At 49.4% G+C, this 21,905-nt stretch overlaps 1 protein-coding gene across 8 annotated transcripts in view; it reads right to left on the bottom strand.

Annotated features, from left to right (window-relative positions):
• The window catches only part of fat1a (FAT atypical cadherin 1a), a 49,676-nt gene that overhangs the window by 15,218 nt on the left and 12,553 nt on the right, over nucleotides 1-21,905 (bottom strand). For 6 of the 8 annotated variants that reach the window (XR_008950837.1, XR_008950838.1, XM_057034525.1 and 3 more), the window contains exons 3-11: nucleotides 21,576-21,890; nucleotides 14,685-14,746; nucleotides 11,505-11,834; nucleotides 10,592-10,808; nucleotides 10,013-10,081; nucleotides 9,401-9,540; nucleotides 4,917-5,192; nucleotides 4,562-4,772; nucleotides 105-4,178 (exon numbers count right to left, since the gene is read on the bottom strand). Coding sequence is in view for 6 of the 8 variants with exons in the window: in XM_057034525.1 (XP_056890505.1) it covers nucleotides 105-4,178; nucleotides 4,562-4,772; nucleotides 4,917-5,192; nucleotides 9,401-9,540; nucleotides 10,013-10,081; nucleotides 10,592-10,808; nucleotides 11,505-11,834; nucleotides 14,685-14,746; nucleotides 21,576-21,890 (5,694 nt within the window). In the remaining 2 variants the exon portion in view is untranslated. The remainder of the gene's footprint in view (nucleotides 1-104; nucleotides 4,179-4,561; nucleotides 4,773-4,916; nucleotides 5,193-9,400; nucleotides 9,541-10,012; nucleotides 10,082-10,591; nucleotides 10,809-11,504; nucleotides 11,835-14,684; nucleotides 14,747-21,575; nucleotides 21,891-21,905) is intronic. The other 2 variants (XM_057034527.1, XM_057034528.1) reach the window with 1 other exon arrangement.

Below are 21,905 nucleotides of genomic sequence, written 5' to 3'. Positions count from 1 at the left end.
ATATGGTTGTTTCAAATATAAGATATTAACATATAAATGGATACTGTCTATTAATCTAGAGCAGGAAGGATCTCCCTGAACTGTGGAGGCATACGAACGCCCACCTGTGATGAAGTAGTTGACTTGTTTGTTGATGTCCTCAGAATCGTCGTCAGTGGTGCTGAGGATGGCGATGACCCCGCTGGGAGCAGGATCGTCCTCGCTCACTGTGCCCTTATAGACCTCCGCCGTGAAGCGTGGTGGGTTGTCGTTCACATCCGCAACAGTGACTTCCACTCTGGTACCAGTCACATGTTGGACTCGGTCGCCTTGGTCGGTGGCTAGGACGCCGATCGTGTATTTTTCCATCTTTTCACGGTCCAGCTCTTTCAGAGTAGTCACCCATCCTGTTTCGCTGTTGACGGCGAACAGTTCTGAGATCTCCCGTGAGCTCTGCCTGGCATCCAGGCTGTAAACAACATGGCCGTTAGTTCCAGAGTCCTGGTCGCTGGCTCTCACTTGGATCACCTGAGTCCCGCTAGGAAGGTTTTCCACCACCACGGCCTCGTAAGGGTCCGACTCAAACACGGGTTTGTTGTCATTAACATCTTTTACTTGGACGTTTATGATCGCAGATGCCACGATGTCATAGTTCTCCTGCTTGGTTTGGGAATGCAACACGAACTGGTACCATTTGGTGGTCTCGTGGTCCAGACTCTTCTGCAGTTTCAGTGCCCCGCTGTCTCTGTCCACAACAAAGACTTCGTCTACGTTGCTCTCAGGAGTGCGGCCTCTTACCAAACTGTAAATGACCGGCTGCTCGCTCTCGGCCTGAATCACGTCGATCTCTGTGCCGATGGGAAGGTCTTCAGCAACGGTGTAGCGGTACTGTGCTTCACTGAATTTTGGAATTGGTGTCTCAGGAGCAACAATTCTAATGTAAACCTGAACAACGGAATGTTTGGGTGGGTTCCCCGTGTCCTTGGCTCTCACAAAGAACGCATAGAGTTCATTTTCCAATCCAATGAGACTTTCTTTGGTCACGATGACTCCCGAGGTCGGGTGGATTTCAAAGTTCTCCTCCACGTTTTCAACATCGGCCTCAATGGAAAACTCAATGTCAGCATTGCTGCCCTCATCCGTGTCTGAAGCTGCGATTCGGACCACCGAGGTTCCTCTCGGGGCATCTGATGCGATGGTGGATTTGTAGTCTGCTGCCCTGAACTGCGGAGCATTGTCATTGACGTCGGTGAGAATAACGCTGACTACGCAAAAGCCCACTTTCCCCCCGCCGTCTCTGGCGATGAGAGAAATAGGGACGACCTTTTCGATGTTATTCTCACGGTCAAGGCTCTCCAGAGTGAAAATCTCTCCATTTTCATTGACAGAGAACTTGTCCTTTGCAAAATCATTGACTATCTGGTACGTTATTTGCCCGTAAACTCCTTCGTCGCCATCTGTGGCCTTTGCCTCGGCGACCAAAGTACCGACGGGGGAGTTTTCAACAAGCTCCACCACGTACTCCGTCTGAGTGAAGGTGGGGTTGTGAAAGTTGGCGCCGATGACAGTGACCAGGACGGCAGCTGAACCTCTGAACACACCGTCGGACACCGACACGCTGAGGTTGTAAAAGGGCTGCAGGTTGGGCCTCCGGTGGTTGGAGACGATGATGGCTCCTGTGTGTTTGTCGATGGAGAAGTTCAGATCCTCGTTGCCGGATGTGAAAAAGAAGAGCAGCTTATCTTTGTCTGAGCTGTCGGCGTCGGAGGCCTGGACTTGGGTGATGAAGTGTCCGCGGGGGGCCAGCTCACTGATGGTGCTGTTGTATGTGTTCTGTGTGAATTCTGGGGCGTTGTCATTCAGGTCTGTAACATCTACGGTCACCAGGACCTCACTAGTGAGGGCCGGAACGCCTCCGTCCACGGCGCGGACCCTCAGCTTGTGCTGCTGCGTCTCCTCGTAATCGAGGACCTGAGCGGTGGAGATCACGCCGGTGTCACGGTCGATGGTGAAAAGGTCAGAACTCCGCCCCTTCTCCTCCACCAGCTGAAAGAAGACGTCCTGGTTGTTGCCAGTATCGGCGTCTTTGGCGTCGACTTGCAGGATGTGCGTTCCGATGACGGAGGCCTCCGAGACGTTGGCGCGGTAGGTCTTTGACAGGAACACCGGGGCGTTGTCGTTGACATCTTCCAATATGATGTCCACGAACACTTCGGAGTGAGCTCCGGTCAGAGAATCCGTGGCCCTCACACTCAACTTGTAGGCGGGATGCGTCTCAAAGTCCAAGGGCTGAACGACGTGAACGACACCTGTGTTGAAATCAATCGAAAACTGCTTGAAAGGATCTCCCTCAGAGATCGTGTACACAACACGGGGGCCTTCCGAGTCGTTGGCCTGTACGTGAAGGACAGGTGTGTGCAGCTGAATGTTTTCAGGAATCTCAATGGTATAAAAGGCCTTCTCGAACACAGGCATGGCTTTGTTCACCACAGTTACCGGCACCTCCGCCTCCGCCGAGAGTGCCGGCTCTCCGTTGTCCCGGGCCACGACGACAATGAAAAAGTCCGTGTTGAGCGACTCCTTCTCCAATTTCTTTTTCAGAGAGATTTCCCCAGATGGGCTTATTTGAAAGTGCTCCTGGTCTTCCTTCAGGAGATAATGGATTTCCGCATTCTGCCCGATGTCTCTGTCCACTGCTGTGACCTGTCGGATAACCTGGCCTTCCTCGGCATCCATCTGCACGAGGGCGTGATAGGGCAGGTCCACAAACATGGGCTTGTTGTCATTTGCGTCTTCCACCGTCACGGTTAAGAGCACGTGAGCGCCATCTTCAGGCTGACCCTCTCTGGTGACCTCAACGACCACTTCAAATGTGTCTTGTGTCTCACGATCAAACGGAATCCCGGTGGTTGAGACCACACCGGACGTGCGACTGATTTCAAATTTCTTGTCAGGGTTCAAAATTTTATAGAACAAAGGCTCGTTCACTTGATTGCCAACGGCAGCGATGACCTCTAGTGTTTTTCTCTCGGACGAGTTCTCTTGAACGAAGGCTCTGTAGGACTCCCTGGTGAACTTGAGCCTACTCTCTTTATTTTCTTTGACGTGTATTTTCACGCTGGCAACACTGGCAAACCTACCATCTGAAACCCTGACCTTCAGTTCATACCTGCTTCTGAGCTGTGTGACATTCTGAACAGAGATCATGCCCGTGGCGGGATCCATCCTGAACTTTTCCCCAATATTCCCTTCAGAGATTGAAAGGAGAAGTTTGGAGTTGGGCCTAGAGTCGGAGTCTGTAGCGTTGATCTGGATAACTTCCACTCCTTTGTACGTTGGCACGATGACAGTTGCCTCGTACATTTTCTGGCTAAAAACTGGAGGACAGTCGTTAACATCTATTACTTCGACGGTCACGTTGGCGGCGGCCTCTGCGAAGAGGCGGGGCATTCCCAGATCGTGGACTTGGACCGTGAAGTGGAACGCGTTTCTCTGTTCATAATCCAAAGCTGTTGTGATTCGGATGGCTCCGGTGTTTGAGTCGATAGCGAAATAGTTGTGCGCAAAAGGTTCGACGATTTGATAGACCAGCATGGCGTTTTGGTCGCCGTCGGCATCGGAGGCTCGGATGACTAAGGGAGTGTTTTCGCGGGTCAGAACGACGCTGTTAACTGGGGCCGATTCGCTGATGATGCCCGTGAACTCCTTCTGGGTGAAGATGGGAGCGTTGTCGTTTTCATCCTTCAGGTGAACCAAGAGCGTGGTGTTGGTGCCCAGTCCGGCCATGTTGGTGCCCTGGATGATGAGCGTGTACTGCGGCGTTGCCTCGTAGTCTAAAGGTCGCTGGGTCACCACCACTCCTGAGTTTGGATTGATGTCAAAAGCGCCGTTGATGTTGCCCCCTTTTATTTGATAGAAGACAGAGGACTGGCTGCTGGCCGTGACCAGGCTGACGAAGCTTCCGGGCTGAGCCGATTCGCTGACCTCTGCAGAGAAGTCCTTCTCAGTGAACCGGGGTGCGGCATTATCGGAGACCGTGACCTCGATGTGCACGGCGGCTGTTGTCGACAGCGGCGAAGCTCCATGATCAGATGCCTTCACTGTGAGCTCATACTGGGCTTTGCTGTTACGATCCAACTCTTTGGCCACTGTAATCGTCCCGAGGACGGGGTCGATAGCAAAGGCGTTTGCGAAATTTCCTGCAAGACAAAAAAAAAAGATGTCTTTATTAGCATTTTCTGATGCGATTTAAACAACGTCTGCAAAGCAAACCAGGCATACTGGAGCTATTACAAATAAATTAAGAGCAGTGGATTTCTTGTACTGATGTGAGAGCTTATTATAGAAGAATAGCATCATGGGAAACTCTGAGCCAGCTCCCACGTCCTTGGGAGATTCTCTCAGGACAAAGTCTTCAATAGTCTCCCACTCTTTGTAAAGTATTCCATTCATGGTCAAGATGCAGTGGGCAGAATAAGTCCAGATGACTCATCTTGATGATCTCATTTGATGTAATATTTGACAAAGGCAGCTTTCTGCTGAGGGAAATCAATAGTGGCGGAGCGAGTGTAAGTGTGTTTACCTGATTCCAGGCTGTACGCGATCTCTGCGTTGTGCCCTTTGTCTTTGTCACGAGCGGTGACCTGGAGCACGGCCGACCCGACGGCGGCGGACTCGAACACGCGGCCAGAGTACGGCGTGCCTACGAACCAGGGAGCGTTATCGTTGGTGTCGTCAACATTGACGATGACACGGACCAGGTTCCGCTTCACTGGAATGTCCTGGTCGCGGACCTGAGGAACGGGAGAGAAAGAAGCGTCGGAGATGAATGAGAGAGCCTGGAAGGCACAAGTGATTCCAATCATTTCAAAATGTAAAGCGTTCAGGTTTAGATGCGCGCTTCCTGTAAAGTGTAATTAGGAAGCGTTGGTTCGCACCATAACAGTGAGGATGTGGCGGTGCATGGTCTCGTGATCCAGCTTCTCTGCTGTGTACAGCGTGCCTGTCCCCGGGTCTAAGCGGAACTTCCTCAGGCTGAAGGGATCGGTGCTGCTCAGCAGCGTGAAGGTCAGCTTGTTCTTCTCGTCCCGGTCGCTGGCGCTGATCTGCAAGACCTCCGTCCCTGGAGGTTCGTCCTCAGCCACGTTGACTTCGTAAAACTCCTCGGAGAACTGCGGCCGGTGATTGTTGGTGTCGATGACGCGGATGAGCACCTGCAAAAGACAATAAACACACACTTTAGAGAGCGTCAGGTCGTTCAGAAGCTCAATGGAAATACAGAGACCAGATCAATACAAGCGACCGCAACTGCATGAGCCCATGAAGCCACCTAGAGTTTAATACATTACAGAATCAATAAAAAGTAACAGAGTATCTTAGATTGTTTTGATCAGATTTTGGGATGCGATCGTCTAAAATGAAACTGCGCTCGGTGCTTTGGATGTGCAGCCACCGAGCGCACCAAAGACAACATCCTCAAACTGTAAAATTCCACCCAGAGCATGTTTTATCAACACCAGCCACTTGTCTACTGGACTTCCGACAGAGGATTATGGAGAGCTGCTGGAATGCCATCTTTGCTTCCCAGAGCACCGAGGGGGCTTCTACTGTTGCCAAACATGGGGAACAAAGGAATCAGCTCAGATTAGACACCTGCATACCAAACACGGGGGAACGGGGGAGGGGGGGGGGGGCTCCCATAAGAAAAGGGCTGAGGCGAGCTGTTTGGTGCGGGAACGCTGAAGTCAGAAACAGTCAGACCGGCACACAGCCGGCTCGCTGACCAGGATTTGTCAGATCTCGGGTCAACACGAGTGTGGGTTAACATCATAATACTGTTTATCGAGCCCTGTGAGCTTATATCAGAGGCAAATATAGACTCAACCTGACAGCACTGATAACATTCCCAATCTGCTGTGTGCTGGGATGTTGGCAGCGATGCTCAGCCTCACACATGTCATCTTGCAGGGGTACTGGGCTGCGTGCTGCGAGATGGCTGCCTGCCACAGGTCATGTGTCCTAAACACACTGCTAATCATCACAAAATACAGAACTAAATAAATGCTATTTTCTCATTTCGATGGAAAAGACAGACTGTGGTTTGTGGCGAGCACGCAGCGTGTTGATGATCTCTCCCGTTCCGAGCAGGCCCCGACATGTCATGCCAGACATCATATTGCACCAGATCCCCCGTGTCTCCAAATCCACCTCTGACACATACGCATGTGCACATACTGGCGCGTGCACGGCTAGAATCACACAAAGAGGTAGTCCAACGTGTCTCAATCTGGCCAGTGTCAGATAACACCTCTTGTGAAAACTGAATAAGGTGCTGAGAGCTGATAGTCTTGTCAAGAAGCAGAAAGGAATGGAACTCGGTCAGACTCCGCATCTGCAATGTGCTATTACACGGGCCTTAGGGGGCAAACAAGGGGCTATTCACCCCCACAGCCCCCGTACGCTGACAAACATGCCTTTCCCTTTCCGCCGAGGCTCCGAGGAACTTCAAAGCAATTCTGCCCCCAAACATCACAAAACAGCAGGACGCCTCTTGATGCTAGCAGACGTGTTTGTAGAAGAAAAGTCGGCAGTCTTTCTATACGGCCTCCTCTGGGAGCCCAACAAGGACTCGGACCGAGAGACAGATGGAGACGCTAAAGAAAAAAGAGCGGTGATGGGAAGATGAAAGGGGAAGAGACCGAAGCGACAGCCAACAAACTGTCAACGGTCAAATTTAGGGTAAAAAGATAGTGGGTGGGAATGACAGAAACACACAAACAGCTGACAACAAGAGGCGAAACTGAGTTCACGTTTGACAAAATGAGTTTAGGGTGTTAAAGGCGATGGTGAAAGCGGCACATAAAGAGTGTCTCTGTAACACGGCGCGGAGAACACGTGACGTGGCAGACCAGGAACAGATTGCGAGCAGAACAGCTTGAGGTAGTTCTGCAAAGCCAAAGGAGGATGTCGTATAGCTGCTGGTGGGGGGAAGGGAAGGGAAGACGAGCGGCGTGCCGATCCCGCCTCGCTGGCGCAGTTCCTGGCTATAAGGTGCCTGAGTCGGAATACAGCAGCCGTTGTCTCCATCAGCTGATCCTTTTAAGAAGCTTACAAACAGCCGCTATGGTTAAACTGGAAGGGAAAAAAGGTTTTTTATTTATCTAGACACAAACAATAAGCTTCATGCTGATATTTCCTACTTTAATCACAAAGAGGACGCAGTTCAATCCCTTTTCAAACTCAAACAGCAGGAGGCCTCGTTTGGGAAAAACACTCAAAAATGCACTCAAGAGGTCACAAAAAGGAGCTTTTTAAAACCAAACACCTTTTTGCTCCATCCAGAACAAGACACGGGGGGCAGAAGTCTTGCTCATTGTCCTTCTGTGTGACGCGTAGAAAGGACATTCCCTGCCAGGTGGCAGGTTGTGGGCAAAGGCAGGGCACTGGCAACATGGTCCCCAAACAGGATTAACACAGCCCACCACCTATGGAGCTACAGCCCGGTTCTGCTTCATCCCCCCCATACCTGGCTAACAAAGCTTTAGAGGGGGGGGTGGGAGAAGCAAGAGGGTGAGAGAGTCGGGAAGAGGGAGAAAACTTTAGAAAGGGAAAATAGGCCAGCCTGTCTGGCAGCGCAGCTTCCACATGACTTTGATTTGAGGAACAGATAAGTCTCACTTTCAGCTGTCACAGGGCGCTCGCTGCACAGCTTCAACTCTTTGCCCTGGAAGGTAGCGACACACTCCACAATCACTGTTTGTTTTCTGCTTCAGTCTTTCCTAACATCTAAACCTTTAAAGCTGGAGTGGAATCAAATCCAAAAGTGTTGATATTGTCCATTAGAAAGCCTCTACAAACTACGATATGTCAAGGAATGCCTTTAAATGGAAGACTTGTTGTATGGTATATGGCAGACAGCTGTCCTAAATCACCAGTTTTAGTTTCCAGGGTGTCCAAACCTGAGTGATCCTTTAAAAAGCTACAAAAAGCTTACCTCATCCTCACGTTCAGGTTTTGCCTGTTAATAGACTGGAATAAAGAACTGAACCTGTTCAGAAGGTCACAGCACGTTTTATTGCAGAGATACTTCAGTTGAGTATCTGCTGGCGCTACTTTAAAAATCTGCTTCAGGAGACAAAACTCACAATAAGGGGCGAAAAATAGGCTATCTGTAAGGTTCTGCTCTGAAGGACATATGGCTTCTTTAGATGTGCTGCAAAAACGCCAGTGAAGGCAGCATTTTATCCAAGGCTCAGTCAAGCGCAGCAGCCAGATGATGAAAGGCTGCATTCATACAGACTGACAACAAATAGATTCTTTTCCAGTCTTCTGTCGCTCCTCTCGGAGACAAAGGACACAACATTTTAAATGCCACCGTGCCATAAGGCCCAACTATCATGTAAAAAATGCTCAAAATCTCAAGGACAAGGCATGACCGTCGAAACAAAAAGCAAGGACAACGTCCAAGATTAAACGCGTCTCTCATGGCCGTTTAACTGGGCTGTAAATCCAAATTAGCATAACAGATTAAAAATGCAAGAGTGCAGCAGAATTTTGACAAAATCTGAATTGTTGGATGGTTCATCAATAAGCCTCCGCATTTTTGGTGTATTCAAGGAACGTTTCTAGCTGAGTTGGCAGGGTTTTATGCAAAATACAGGAACATTAGACAGGAAAAAGGACAAATATCTGCTCGGATCTGAGCAAAAGTAGAGGAGCGTCCACTGGTTCAATGAGACACAGAGGAGAGGAGGAGTAGAGGGCGCTCAGGAATGCACACACACACACACACACACACACACACACACACGCATGCACACACAAATCTGGCTGGACCATCATCACACAGGCTCACATAAGGAATGAGACAATGGAAGATTCCGAGTGTTCAACAGTCAACTGAGAATGTGGAGAACAAAAGCAGGAGAACAATGACCGTCCACATCTTGGCCTGAAGACACATTTCACTGAGTCTTCTATAGTTTACCCCCCCCCCCCCCCCACCTTCCCCACCTCTCTTCATGAAGGATCAACGCTTTCAATCCCCCCGAAGCATTCGTTGACATATTTAAGACAAAAATGAACTGCCTGATTAGTTTATTGACTGTTTTAGATGGAAGTTTAGTTGTAAAACGGTAGAAAAAGAAAGGATCTTCAGTCAGAAAAGCTAAACTTCAGGCAGCCGAACAGCTGATGGGTGCAGTAATCGTGTGTCTTGTTTCAATCTGTTTTCCTGTGTGTTCCACACAGTTCCCATTCAAATGAACCTCAGAGCTACAACCTGTCATTTCCTGCCCGGTGACAGCAGGGATATCATCACCACGTCAACAGATCCCAACAAACAGGCCAATCCAGCCAGGCCGTCCCTCATTACCGCTGCTGTAGTCATCGACGCTGACCGTTTCAACGGCGTTTCATTTACCTGCGTGCTGACAGTCCGTGTCCCATCCGTGGCCTCCACCGTCAGGTTGTAATTTGATTTCTGCTCGGCGTCCAGGGGCCGCGCGACGATCAAGGTTCCGCTGGCCTTGCCCACGTCAAAGCGGCTGTCATAATTACCACCTGTGGAGTTCGAGACAAAGGATCAGCCACCAATCGTTGCCACGTTGTCTGCACCGAGCAACGTAGACAGAGAGACGTGGATGAAGCGCAAACATTGATTTTTTTACAGCGCTGACGTCAAAAACAATAATGAATAGATGGGTTGTTGTTGTCACTGTCAACTCAGCAAAGTAGCTACTTATCAAACCACAATAGCAATTTCATGCAATGGGTACAAAGTGATGAATGAAGACTGTTATATAGGCCGTGATAAAGTTAATAAAGTTGATCACAAATAAACACCTGTCAAGATAATTAAGGTTTAAATGACACAAGGTCAAAGGGGGGGGGGGGGGTCCTAATTGACACAGGTTTAAGGGGAAACACAACAGTGGTGCGATACAAATGAACCACAGCCAACAGGCAGCACCAACACACAGTGTGGGGTGATCTCTTAATACAGGAGAGCCTATTAGGAGATCCCAGCAGCTACCTTCTGCTGTACAGTTGTAGTCACAAGCCATCTGAAGGATGTAAAACATCTCAGAATCCTCTATGCCGCCTTGCAAAATCCAACCAAACAGAACATTCCAGAGAAAAGAGGGAAGCAGAAGCAAAGCACAGAGAAAGAGGGGAGAAATGTGTCAGTCAGACATTGATTAGAAGGAGGAAAGTCTGGGAGGAAGGATGAAGCGCCCAGATTTTTTTATCAGTCAAATTAGGTTCTCTCATGCATACAGAGTGCCTATAATATATTTAACACTTCAGAACAGAGCTTCCACTTAAGGCTGTAAAGGCATGGTTTCAAAGTTCGAAAAGTATCTGTTGAACAGTTAAAATTTTACTTCGTGCAGGTGCAAGTTGATTAAAAATGGACTTTCAGAGCCCAAAACACGAAAACCTACATGAATTATACAGACAAGTGAAAGAATATCTCGGTTTTTCTCTATCAAAATATGATTTTAACCTTATAGAACATTCATCCTGTTTCAAATGCAGCTCCCATAGAACCAGTAAACTCTGTTAGCTCTGATATATGGAGCATTTCACCGGGATGGGGGGGGGGTCGTACCTGTGATTTCAAACCACACGGGCACATCTGACACTTCGGTGGCGACCACGCCCACCATGTGTGCCACGGGGTCACTCTCCATGACGGAGAAGACGAAGGGGGACTCCTCGAACTGCAGAAGAGCTGCGTCGGACGGCAGCTTGGGTTTGGGGATCCACTCGATGTGCAGGCGACAGGAGGAGGATTTCTGGGGGCGCCCGTTGTCCACGGCTTTAATCTGAGAGAAGGGGGGTGGCGCATAATTAAAGGCGGTTATGCAAAGACCGTGTTATGCAATGTTCCGTTGAAAATGAGTGTACGCACGGGCCTGTGATTGATCCTGAGCCCGAGAGGCTCCGGAGAGTTTGGACATAAAGAACAGAAGCGTAAACAACGCCTTCGCCTACACGCTGAGCCAACGTGCGTGAGGAGGAGCACAGGTTAATGCTACATATACCGTATTTTCTGGACTATATGTCGCTCCGGAGTTTAAGTCGCACTGGCCAAAAAATGCATAATAAAGAAGAAAAATAGATATATAAGTTGCACTGGACTGGTAATAATAAAGCTTTTCAAGGCTCGGTCCTGTCCGAGTGCTCGGAGGTTCTCAAACCGCCAACAACAAACCAGCTTTTGTGAGCCATTCTTTTGTGCTTCAACCTTTTGGGATGGGGGGGTGGCTTCAATTACTGGAAACTGCGGTGCGCAGTGTACTGGTGTGACAAGAAAAGGCCACTTTGGCTGTGCCGGGACACGAAATAAAAATATACGGTTGAAGTACGGTTCCTCGTAAATGTCAGCGGATTTAAAGGCCCTAGTTGTGTCGCAGGCCGGCTTGAAGATGCTGACCATCAAATTTGACCCCACATTAATTAGACCGATAATAAAAAGTATGAACAGAGAACACAGGTGACGGAGTAGTCGTATCACTTACTGTCAGAATGTCATATTCTCCAGCGGAAGAGAACTTTTTGGACGACACCAACCCGGTCTTGGGCTCGATGAAGAACTTTCCGTTTTCGTCTCCCTCCTCGATGCTGTAGGAGATCTCGGCGTTGGGCCCGTCGTCGCGGTCGGACGCGATCACCCGGTACACCGGGTCTCTTTTGGTGGCTCTTTCCTTCTCGGGCCTTTCGCGCTCCGGAAGCTTGATCTTGTAGATCTTCTCCAGGAACAGCGGCCTGTTGTCGTTCTCATCGAGCACCTGGACGATGACGCGTACGGTGGTGGACTTGGCGGGAACGCCGTGGTCGGTGACCGTGATCTGAGGAGACGGAGGGGCGAGCGAGCACATTCATCGTAAGGAAATGAGTACTTCATGACACTCAAATAAGTCTTCCTCAACTTTCTTATTATCTTAGACAGCAAGGGTGCAAGACTGCCAATTAGGCTCCTTTGATTATGTCTTTGTTGATTGTACACAGTGAGCAGCTCGACAGGCTTTCATTACTATCCAATTTAATAATGATAATTAAACCATTTTAGGCCACTTTCACAGGCACCCAAATCAACCTCAATCTAAATTCTATTCACCATCCACTTGTGTGATGGGTGCGCGGGGGGAAAGGTTCATTTGTATGCGACTGTGTACTAAAAAAGTAACATTTGATTTGCTGCCTTGCGATCATGATAAAAGACGCTTGGGTGGCTGCTGCACTAACGACCCACCAGACCTAATTATTTTTAATCAAATGCACCTCTTCATTCTCGTCACTGCACCAGCTGTGCATCAAATGTGCAAAAAAAGTAAGGATTTTGCTGTATTAATAATCATGAACTCATGAATCACGGCACTGGCAGGAAAGACAAAACCGCACAACCTTATCTGAGCGGAGTGTGTGTGTGTGTGTGTGTGTGTGTGGGGGGGGGGGGGTTAGTCTGCATGCTTTTCTCCCACCGGCTGAAAGTGTCAGACCTGCTCTGACTCCACTCGAAGCCAAGCGTGTGTACGTTTAAGCAGAGCTGCTGCTGCGCTCTGAAACTCCACCTGAATGTTGTGGTCCTCGCCCGGAGTCTGGGGGCCCTTTCAGGAGCACTGCGCGATAAATACATAATCACACATCTGCAATCCAAACCCCGGGGCCACCTTTTGCCGTGTTTCTGTTTAATTCATAAACGTTGGCTTCGGAGTAATGGCCGCATTAGTTTTTCCCATCATGCTCTGGGAGCGTGGGCATGCATCTGATGTCCATTGCTAGATGGATCGCATCATAAAACATTAACATGTCATGTTCGCCGTTTCCCGGGAGTCCAAATGGTGTCTAATCCCCAACAAATCAAAAGAATAACTGTTAAATGGCCATCGGTGTTAAAGAAACACATCACTGGCTTCAGCTTTATCTCTCTATACGGGAGGATTTGCCCTGTTATTAAAGGTTTACGCTGAGGCTCGCTGCATGCTGGGAAATGTTGCAGACAACAGATGTGAACGGCTCATTCACCTCTGCTTTTTCATCACAATAATGCTCTCTGCAGTCCAGGCCCTGCATGCTAAGCATGTCCTGGCATGTCCCACTTTAGTTATTTACCCACCCCCTCCTCTTTCCTGGGCCGCCGGCCTCTCATCCTGCCGCTAAAGCCCACACTCAGACGATCGGGAGCGGGGCTGTCTGCTCCTCAAATTCCCCCGCCGCTTTTCCGCGTTTAGCTCTCCCACTCTCGCACACAGGCACACGACTGCCGCTCACCAACCCCCATCCGTCCCACCATAAAGAGGCCGGAGACCCCCCGTGCTCCCTCCACCTCCTCCTGGCATTTGGTGCAAACAATGCTGACACAGCCCCCACCCTAATTGCTCCACATGTTCCACATGGCCCCACATGTTTCATTTCTTCTCCTACAACAAGCTCAAACAAAAACTTTTGGGTGGATTTGCTCTGCCAGCGCCCAGTTCGCACACAAAGGCGCGTGTGTGTGTGTGTGTGTGTGTGTGCGTGCACGCTCTGTGAGTCACGGTAACTCTCGATTAGCTGCCCTGAGGACACGGCGAGGTGTGTGCGCGTGGGTGTGGGGAGGCTGAATTTTAAGGGTCTGTTCTACCCTGTGAATGTTTAGCCCATTAAAGAGCTTCCTGCTGGATTCCCACTGACCAGCAGACGGGTTTTTTTTTTAAATTTACCATGGTAACGCACTCCTCCTGAGGGTGTTCACTCAGTCACTCTTTGCTGATTTAGGTCAAATGTTACTTTTTCCTTGGCTCTTGCTCACATAAACGGGAACAGGCAGGAGAAACTTTTGCTTTCTCTTTACTTCTGAGTTGCAGATTTTTAAAGTTAAACCTCGGCAGGAAGAGAAAAGTGGTTTTTATTTCAAGAAGAATTTTAAGCCAATTAAACTTGTATTAAACTTGATTTCAAAGTCCCGCTTGGTCAATTGAGACGAGCAACATTGACGAAACGGTTTGTGCCTCTTTTAAACTGAATTTCCCGAGTATAAAAGTAGTTAATGGGTAGCTCGCTGCCACATTACGGGACTTCGGTAAATCAATAGCAGAGGGCTTTGCACGGGAGCCTGCACACCAACGTAAATTCCCCACGTTGCTTCATTTTATTCATCAGTTAAATGCTAAAGTTTTCTGCTACTCATCAATTTTAGTGCTGTAGGCTCAGTCCTGGAACACCATAAGGGCAGAGGATAAACTCCACTCATGCTCTGGTATGACCCGCTGATAAATGAACTGTGTGTATTCTAATAATGATTAAAAGGCATCTGATCCGCTCCCCGTCGGCCCCGGAAACGCAGTTGAAAGAGCTGTTATCAACCTCCGGTCTGTGGAGGGCAAACGCAGCCCGGCTCGATTTAAACCCACAAGTTTAGACTGTGGCTGGTTGGGGCCGACGACGCTTTCCTGTCCCGGCTTGCTGCGTCCGCGAGATGGAACGGTGGAGAAGAACAAAGGAATAGTGGCCGTGATCTCCCACACACCTCCCACTTCTCCACCGCCCCGTCCGGAAATCGGAACAAGGACAAGATTTAGCCAAATGGCCTTTCTTGTGAATTCCGGTCTTGTTTTTGTGCTGCCAGAGTGGGTGTGCAGGAAATGACATGAATATTTTGTAGAGAACGTGAGAAGGCACATCTCATCCGTCCAAAGCGGAAAAAAAGGAGCCCTCACCTCAAGAATATGCTCATCTTGTTGCTCCCTGTCCAGTTTTCTGGAGGTGGTTGTGATCAGACCTGAGGGAAACAGTGATAATATCAGTGATTAGACGGGAATATATCAAATATTTGGAAAGAGGCTTGAAAGCGGTGAACTCACTCAACTAAATTTGCAAATCAGATGGAACCGAAGACAAACCAAGACACGCAAAGAAAAGAAACAGCATTTAAATAATAAAGCCGAGGGAAAAAAACGGACCCACCCACTCACAGTTGGGTGACGCAGTCTGAACCCTGCTGCTTCTCATCAGCCCCCCCCAGGAGGACTCTCCCTCCAGGGCTTCCTCTTGTTGGTCACGTGTGGACCCACCACACAGCTACAGACACGTGAAATATCACCAAAGTGTGCAAACTGGCGGCCAAACGGCACGGCGGCCCAACACCTCGATTCTAGCTCCTCCACAAGCTGAATAAATAAGACGGAGGCGGCCGCCAGCATCTGCACTTTTAACCCAGGAACAGGAACCTTCAGAAAAAAGAACCCCGCTGCTGCTGGAAGTGCTTCATCTCACCTTCGGAGCCTCGTTCAGGATTGATGTTATGGGACAGTGGGGGCTTTGTTAAGGCAGGCCGGGAAGAAGTAAAAATAAAAGCAACCCCTTTGAGTTCCTCTTAAATCAAACTGGAAATCAAATTCACCAAAAAAAAAAAAAAAGATGTAGACTGGTTATGTTATAGGCAGCGTTCCCTTCTCACAACCAGTGTAATTGCAAGTTAGCAGAGAAGCTGAGTGTAGAGGAGACGTGCCAGCTCCGACCGCACCAGCGCTGTCTGCGCGCCAACTGGGACTGATTAGCATAAAGCAAAGGATTTCCGAAACCCAAACCCATCAATGGCGCAGGAGCCTGCAACGAGAATAGCAGGCCACAACTTACAGTTCCTGAAATATAACCTCCCTCCCTCGGCACAGCAATCGAGGCGCCTTTTCTGCCTGGATCTTTTTTCATCCTCTCCTCTCCTTCGCAGGCTTTATTTAATCTTCAGACTGAGGCGATGTGGAGCTACTGGAGAGATCTTTGATAGCTTCTCCGACGTGACGACACGTCTGCGCGTTTAAACGTCATGGGGGTTTTTTCCCCGTAAATGATGAGACAAATGAAAAGCAGCGCATTTACTTTTGGACATTAGCGCCTGTGCTAATGGTTCAGCCCCGCCACATCAAAACAGACCCCTCCGACTAATTATTCATGCGCTCCAGCCGGGCCGGGGGTTGATGGATGATAATGTTTTCAAGTTCCCCCGTGTGCTACGGCGGGCAGCTCTTTCTCTTCACGCACATTACAGAGCAGAATACAGATGACAGCATTAACCACACGAGGCTGCGTCGCCCCACAGTAATTCCCATGCAAATGAGACGCCCAATCAATGCAGGACTGCGCATCATAACAGGTACAGGGGCTTCAAACGCAATCTGTCCCACAACAGAACAACGGCAACCAACGCATCGGAAGCCGCGCATCAATAGTTGGAGTTAGCAAACCAAGTGTGGACCCAGAGTCTGCAGACCCAAGTAGGCTGTAAGTTAATGACACTGCATAACACAGTAATGAGGACATTTTTCTTTGGGGGGCCATACGGGCCGTGTAATCAATCTCATCCTTCCCATAGCTGTGGGATATTTACGGGGCTGCAGTAATGTGCACATGCTAATCCAGAGAGCGCGCTCAGATTTCATGATCGACTCCCATCAGAATTTCTCTTCTTCAGTAAGGTGTCGTAAATATGCGGCTGGTTGGATAAACAAGACGCTCCCTCAGTTGGGGTTGCGCCTCGGCAGCGGCGGGACGTGGAACGTCTGCTGTTCCGTCCCACAGAGCCGGCGTCTATCCGCCATTGTGCGGCTCTGTCGGTCGTCATTCCTCTCTGCATGTTTGTTTTGCACCCGGCACTTAAGATTTAATTTCGAAATTAAAATGATACATGAAAAAAGACCTTTTCCTCTTTTGCCATGAAACGCTCATAAATAGTAATCCGCCGGCTCTCTCGTCTCTGCAGCAGAATGCTAATTTTCTGCGCAACCTGTTGCTAAGCTGTGGTGTACTTTAAGTATTCATGAAAGATCTAATTACCAGCGGTTATTTCATCAAACCTGAATCATATAGAAGCTCACTGGCCCTTTCGGTCCACCCAGCAGAGGTGCATACCTCTCAAACTGCACCTAAATGTTAAGGAATGGTAAAATGATTGCTTGGCAAGCCAAACCTCACCAAAAAAAGAGTCTCGAATTCCAAACCGCGGTCTTTGTAACAACACACATACACACAAAGGCCTTCTCCAGGCGTGGGCCGAGCTGGGCCGACAGTAATTATAGCCGTGCTGTTTTGAAAAGGAGAGGAAAACAACAGCAGAGCAGCAGTGGCACTTTCAACCATATCCTTGAGTGCTGCAGCCGCTGCTCCAAAATGGAGGCCTGGGGAGCTGAGGCGTCCAGAGCATTGCTGGGGCAGTTCATGGCCTGGCATTGCTCCTGTGATTAGGAGCCTTGACAACAACACACACACACACACACACACACACGCAGCATTTATGTGCCACGTATTTAGCTCCAGACAATCTGGAATGTCTGTGTCGGTGCTTAAGAAATTTAGAAAGAGTAATTTTACAGGATTACCTAATTATTCATTTCCAATCCCTTGGCTTTGCTATTCGTGGAGAGAAAAACAAGACAAAAGCAGGCAGCAAAATTTCAGAAGGGCAACTTTCTTTCATCCATCACATGATGAACATCATATGAGAAAGAATCTGATTTTAATGCTAATGACGCCGATGTTCTGAGAGGAAACGTAAGAAGGAGTTGTTTAAAGCGTTCTTTAAAGCTAACGCGTAAAAATTAAGTCAGTGTTCAGCGTTGGGAGAAAAAGGCGTTAACACAGCAACAGAGGGAGCCATATATGTAGAATAATGGCAGCATCTGACCTTTGGTAAATGTGTGAAAGGCACGTAGCCGCAGAGCGTCGTTTATATTGGGATTGAGATATCTCAGCACCCCGCAGCTGCAAAGCTTATTTGTGATATGAAAACAAAACCACGTCGCGGAGGACCGGAGACGATGGGGAATTCAAGTACCCGAGCGCTGGTCCCGATCCAACACTTGGAAGTGCCGCAGCAGCCAAGGAAAAGCATTACAGACCACAGCAGCGGGAGGTTGTCTCCCTTTTTTTAAGCTTGTTGAGACAGCAGACAATTTTTGTTGCCCCCTCGTAGCCGTGATGTCAGGGCATCCCATTATAGATAGCAATAGGGGCTTATTAGCTCGGCCAAATCCATCGGCATGTTTAACTACAACAATTTGTCCGGCTTGGCTCGTGTGTTTAGCATTTAGATTGTCTATTAGAGCTGCTCTCAAAGCAGCGCAGCAACAGAAACACAACCTACAGGTCACGTATATAGTACAGCTACTACAGGATGAGCTCCACCACATGGATGCGTCGAGTCTCCGCACATTCGAGTCCTGTTTGCAGAAGAATTACATCACCGAAAAGAGCTTTTCAAATGTACGGCGAGTCCAGCAGGGACATGTGGACAATGCAGCATTTAATGATTGACTACAGCTAACATGGGTGTGGAAGGCTGTATAAAATGAAGCAAACAAAGCCCCGTTTGGTGTGCCAGGCGTAGCCGTTCAGCCGTATCGTGACCGGATCCGGTTTCTTCTTAATGCCTCGGGTTTATGCACGGCCACTGACGCTGCTGCAGCAGATGTGCTGAGCCTGTGGGCCACCAACGGGGCAGGCAGGCCTGCGAGAAGCGGTTTTCCTCCCCACGAAGAGGAAGTCACAGCTGAGAGGTGAATAAATGTTTACCTATCTGCAGCCTGACAGATAATCTCACTTTATCTGCATTTCCTCCAAAATCATTTCAAAGCTTTAATAAAAAAATGACAACGTGCCAGGGTAATATTGTCTGCCACAAAGAGCCAGGAACAGGAAGATAATGCCCCTGTGATCCCAGGTTGGATTACAAAGGCGCTGTCATTAAACTGAATCCCAGCCAGCAGAGGGCCGTGACCGCTCTCGGGGACGCCGCCATTTCTCATTTCCACGTTTTCCCCCTCGCTGTGGCGACCGACCGGGTGCCGAATCACCGGAAACATCAGGAAGTTGTTGGAAGTATCTGTTTCCTAGCTCACTTCCCCTGATAGTCGTTGGGGCTATTGGCCATTGTGTGTGGCGCGTGTGTGCGCACGCCGTGGTGTTTTCTCCCGCGAAATAAGAGGATGTCAGCGAGCGCAGATGATGACTGTTCTCCTCGCCGCTATTGATTAGAACCGGGCCTGACGACGGCACAAAAACTGGCTGAAGGCGTCCGAGCCTGCTGACGCGTCTCCTGGGGCTTCCTGTCCCGTCTGAGGATTGTTTAATGTCTCGGGCGAGTCTCCTTTTGGGCGTAACCGCCGAGATAACGGCTCAAGGGTTTACGGGAAAACCGGCGTGACGTAACGTTAAAAAAAAAAAGAATAGAACAGAATAATAAGGTGTGGCAAAAGGTAGTGGCTGACTTTAAGCAGTAGAACGAGGAGCGCTGAGCAGGAAGCATCGAATTTTATTTTCCTATTCTGCAGCCAAACAGCAGGAATGGAAGGATACCTGTGTCTGACCCCCCCGACAGGGGAGGAGTGTCCTCACTTGTCCCTGGGTGGCGAGGACGCCCGTGCTGGATGAGATTGTGAAATCCTGCATCCACACTCTGTTATTTTAAATCCACTCATTTACAGATTTCAGAGGTATAACTTATATCCAGCTCCCGGGTGTGTTTGTCTCCCTCTTTTTTCCCCCTCTGGAGGTCCCAAAAGCAAGGCTGCGTCAAACCGGAGCTCGCGGAGCCTCCACAGAAGCGCTGGCCTTGCACTTTAATGACAAGCTCGCCGGTCAAAAAACAGCATGACTTGTTTATTTGGCAGAAACAAAGGAATCCGGGCCTTTCATTCGAGACCTGACCGTGCCACTGGAGCTCTGCGGTGGAAAAAAAGGACAACCAACGCCACCCAACGCGTCAACTGGAGCCCTCGTACGCGTTTGATGTCGGGCAGGCGGCTCGCGGAGGCCCTAACCCAGAAGGCTAGCTATTTAGCTCGAAACACATGACTGCGAAGTTCCCAAAGCCACAAACAAAACACAGGCCTTAACGTCTTTTCCGTCCTCCCGCCCCTTGGTAACGCTTTGTAGATACGCCAAGGCTAGGCCTGCGCTGCCTGTGCAATTTTAGAAGGTGTAATTACAGAGACGTGCATGTTGTAAATTTAAACATTTTCAAAAACCTGTAATATGCGGTGGAGCTGCCATATTGAGCTGATCATGTGGACAGATATCAGGCCTGCGTTGCTCTCATTTACCACCGCAGACCAGAATAAATAAGCCTTAGCGATCATTCCCCGGCATTTTTAATACCTCTCTTGCCGGCGCTGCTGTCTTACAAGGCAAATAAAGAGACTTAAAGCAAGAGCAGAGAACGACGGAACTTTCTTTCCGTCCTGAACCCGTCGCCGGGGGGCTGCGACGCCCCAGTGATAAAAATTTCAACGTGCTTCTATATGCATGAAAGAGCCTTACCCTTATGCTTTGGACGCCCTCATTACCATGGACTTTTTTTTATGAAAGAGTACTAAAACTCCAACAGGCGGTGCTCCTGCACAGATGGTTCTGCTCAGAGGGGACGTGGCCGTCACCCGGTAACCACAGGTGTAAGAAATAGACCTTATTCCACCGCTGCGCGGCTTTATCACGCAGTCATGTGCGGAGGAAATACGCGCCAGAAAGCATCGGATGGAATTTAAGATTAGCGAGTAACCTTTTTAGGAGCAGGACGTGTGTTTCCCCCGGCATTATAACTGGGTCGGCGTCCATAAAAGAGGAAAAACCGGAATATATCTTGGGGGAAGTCGGATTGCAGAGATAGGTTTCTTCACAGCTCATCCTTCTGTGTTGTTAAAACGGCGTTATGTATCGCTGCTCTGTCTGGAGATAACTGTTCGATTCTGCGGGACTTTCATTTCTCAGACTTCTTATCAGCAAACACGAGCCGATTCTACATGCGCGTCTTTGACTCCAGCATCTATCTCGCCCGCCAGCGCCCGCTGAGCGGTGCCCGAGCCGAGACGGAGCGTGATCAATCCTTATTTGGTCAGAATTTCTGCGCGATGCCTCTTCCAACAAAAATAACCCCATTTTGTTGACAACCTCGGGAAACAGGACCACACACATCAGCCGAGGCCCAAACGGGACAACTGCGCATTCCTCGTTTGGCTTTAACAGGCACTCGCGTGCTTAAAAATGACAAATCTGCTCGTTCGGACCATCACAGTCAGCAGCGGAGCCGCTTTAATGGCCTTCCTTTAATACCTGCACCATGACCTGAACTCCAGGCTTTCACAAGCTAACTCAACTAAATAAACATTGACTGTACATGTGGCTCATAAATCCACCGTGACATAAAAAATAAATCTGTGCGTCTACAGTGCTACAAGTAGCCCCGCCTCCACTAAACATAGCCTGCTCCTGCAACTTTAAAAGAACCCACTAAAATATTAATAATCACACCATTTTCATGTCACCACATGAGAGCGCACTTTAGAGTGTTAGAGTGGGACAAACCCCTGTTGGCTGGGGTTAAAATATGTTCGCGCTCTCCGTGCGTCCTGTCAGCCGTGCACGACAGGACGCACTTTGCCGTAAAGCCAGTCAGGTAAGTCATGTGACGTGGTCAATCCAGCCGATTTCTAGCGGGATAAAGATTTTTAATGGGAGCTGTAAACCGTAAACGCTCGTGATCTGGGGCGAGCGTTGCTAGCTGAGGCGGCTAGCAATCGTGTCGACGCCACGTCAGCTTTCCGGTGAAGCGGAAGTCTTACCTGTCCTGCCGTTAATGGCAAAGAAGCCCTGGGGATTTCCGCTGGTGATCCTGTAGCTGAGCTTGTCGCTGGCCTTGGTGTCGGGATCAATGGCATTTATCTGGATGATTGACACGTCTTTGGGGGAGTTCTCCATGACGGAGGGGTAGTAGACGGGCTCGGAGGTCTGCGGCGCGTTGTCGTTGACGTCCTGCACTTCCACGTAGACCTCGACGAAGGTGGAGAGCGGCACCACGCCGCGGTCCATGGCGTAGACCGTGAGCCAGTAGTGAGGCGTCGTCTCATGATCCAGCAGCTCTTGCGTGCGGATGACGCCTGGGGGGCAAGAAA

This window comes from Takifugu flavidus, chromosome 6 (assembly GCF_003711565.1).
Source record: "Takifugu flavidus isolate HTHZ2018 chromosome 6, ASM371156v2, whole genome shotgun sequence".
Classification (NCBI taxonomy): domain Eukaryota; kingdom Metazoa; phylum Chordata; class Actinopteri; order Tetraodontiformes; family Tetraodontidae; genus Takifugu; species Takifugu flavidus.
This window is presented reverse-complemented; position numbering and strand designations above follow the sequence as displayed.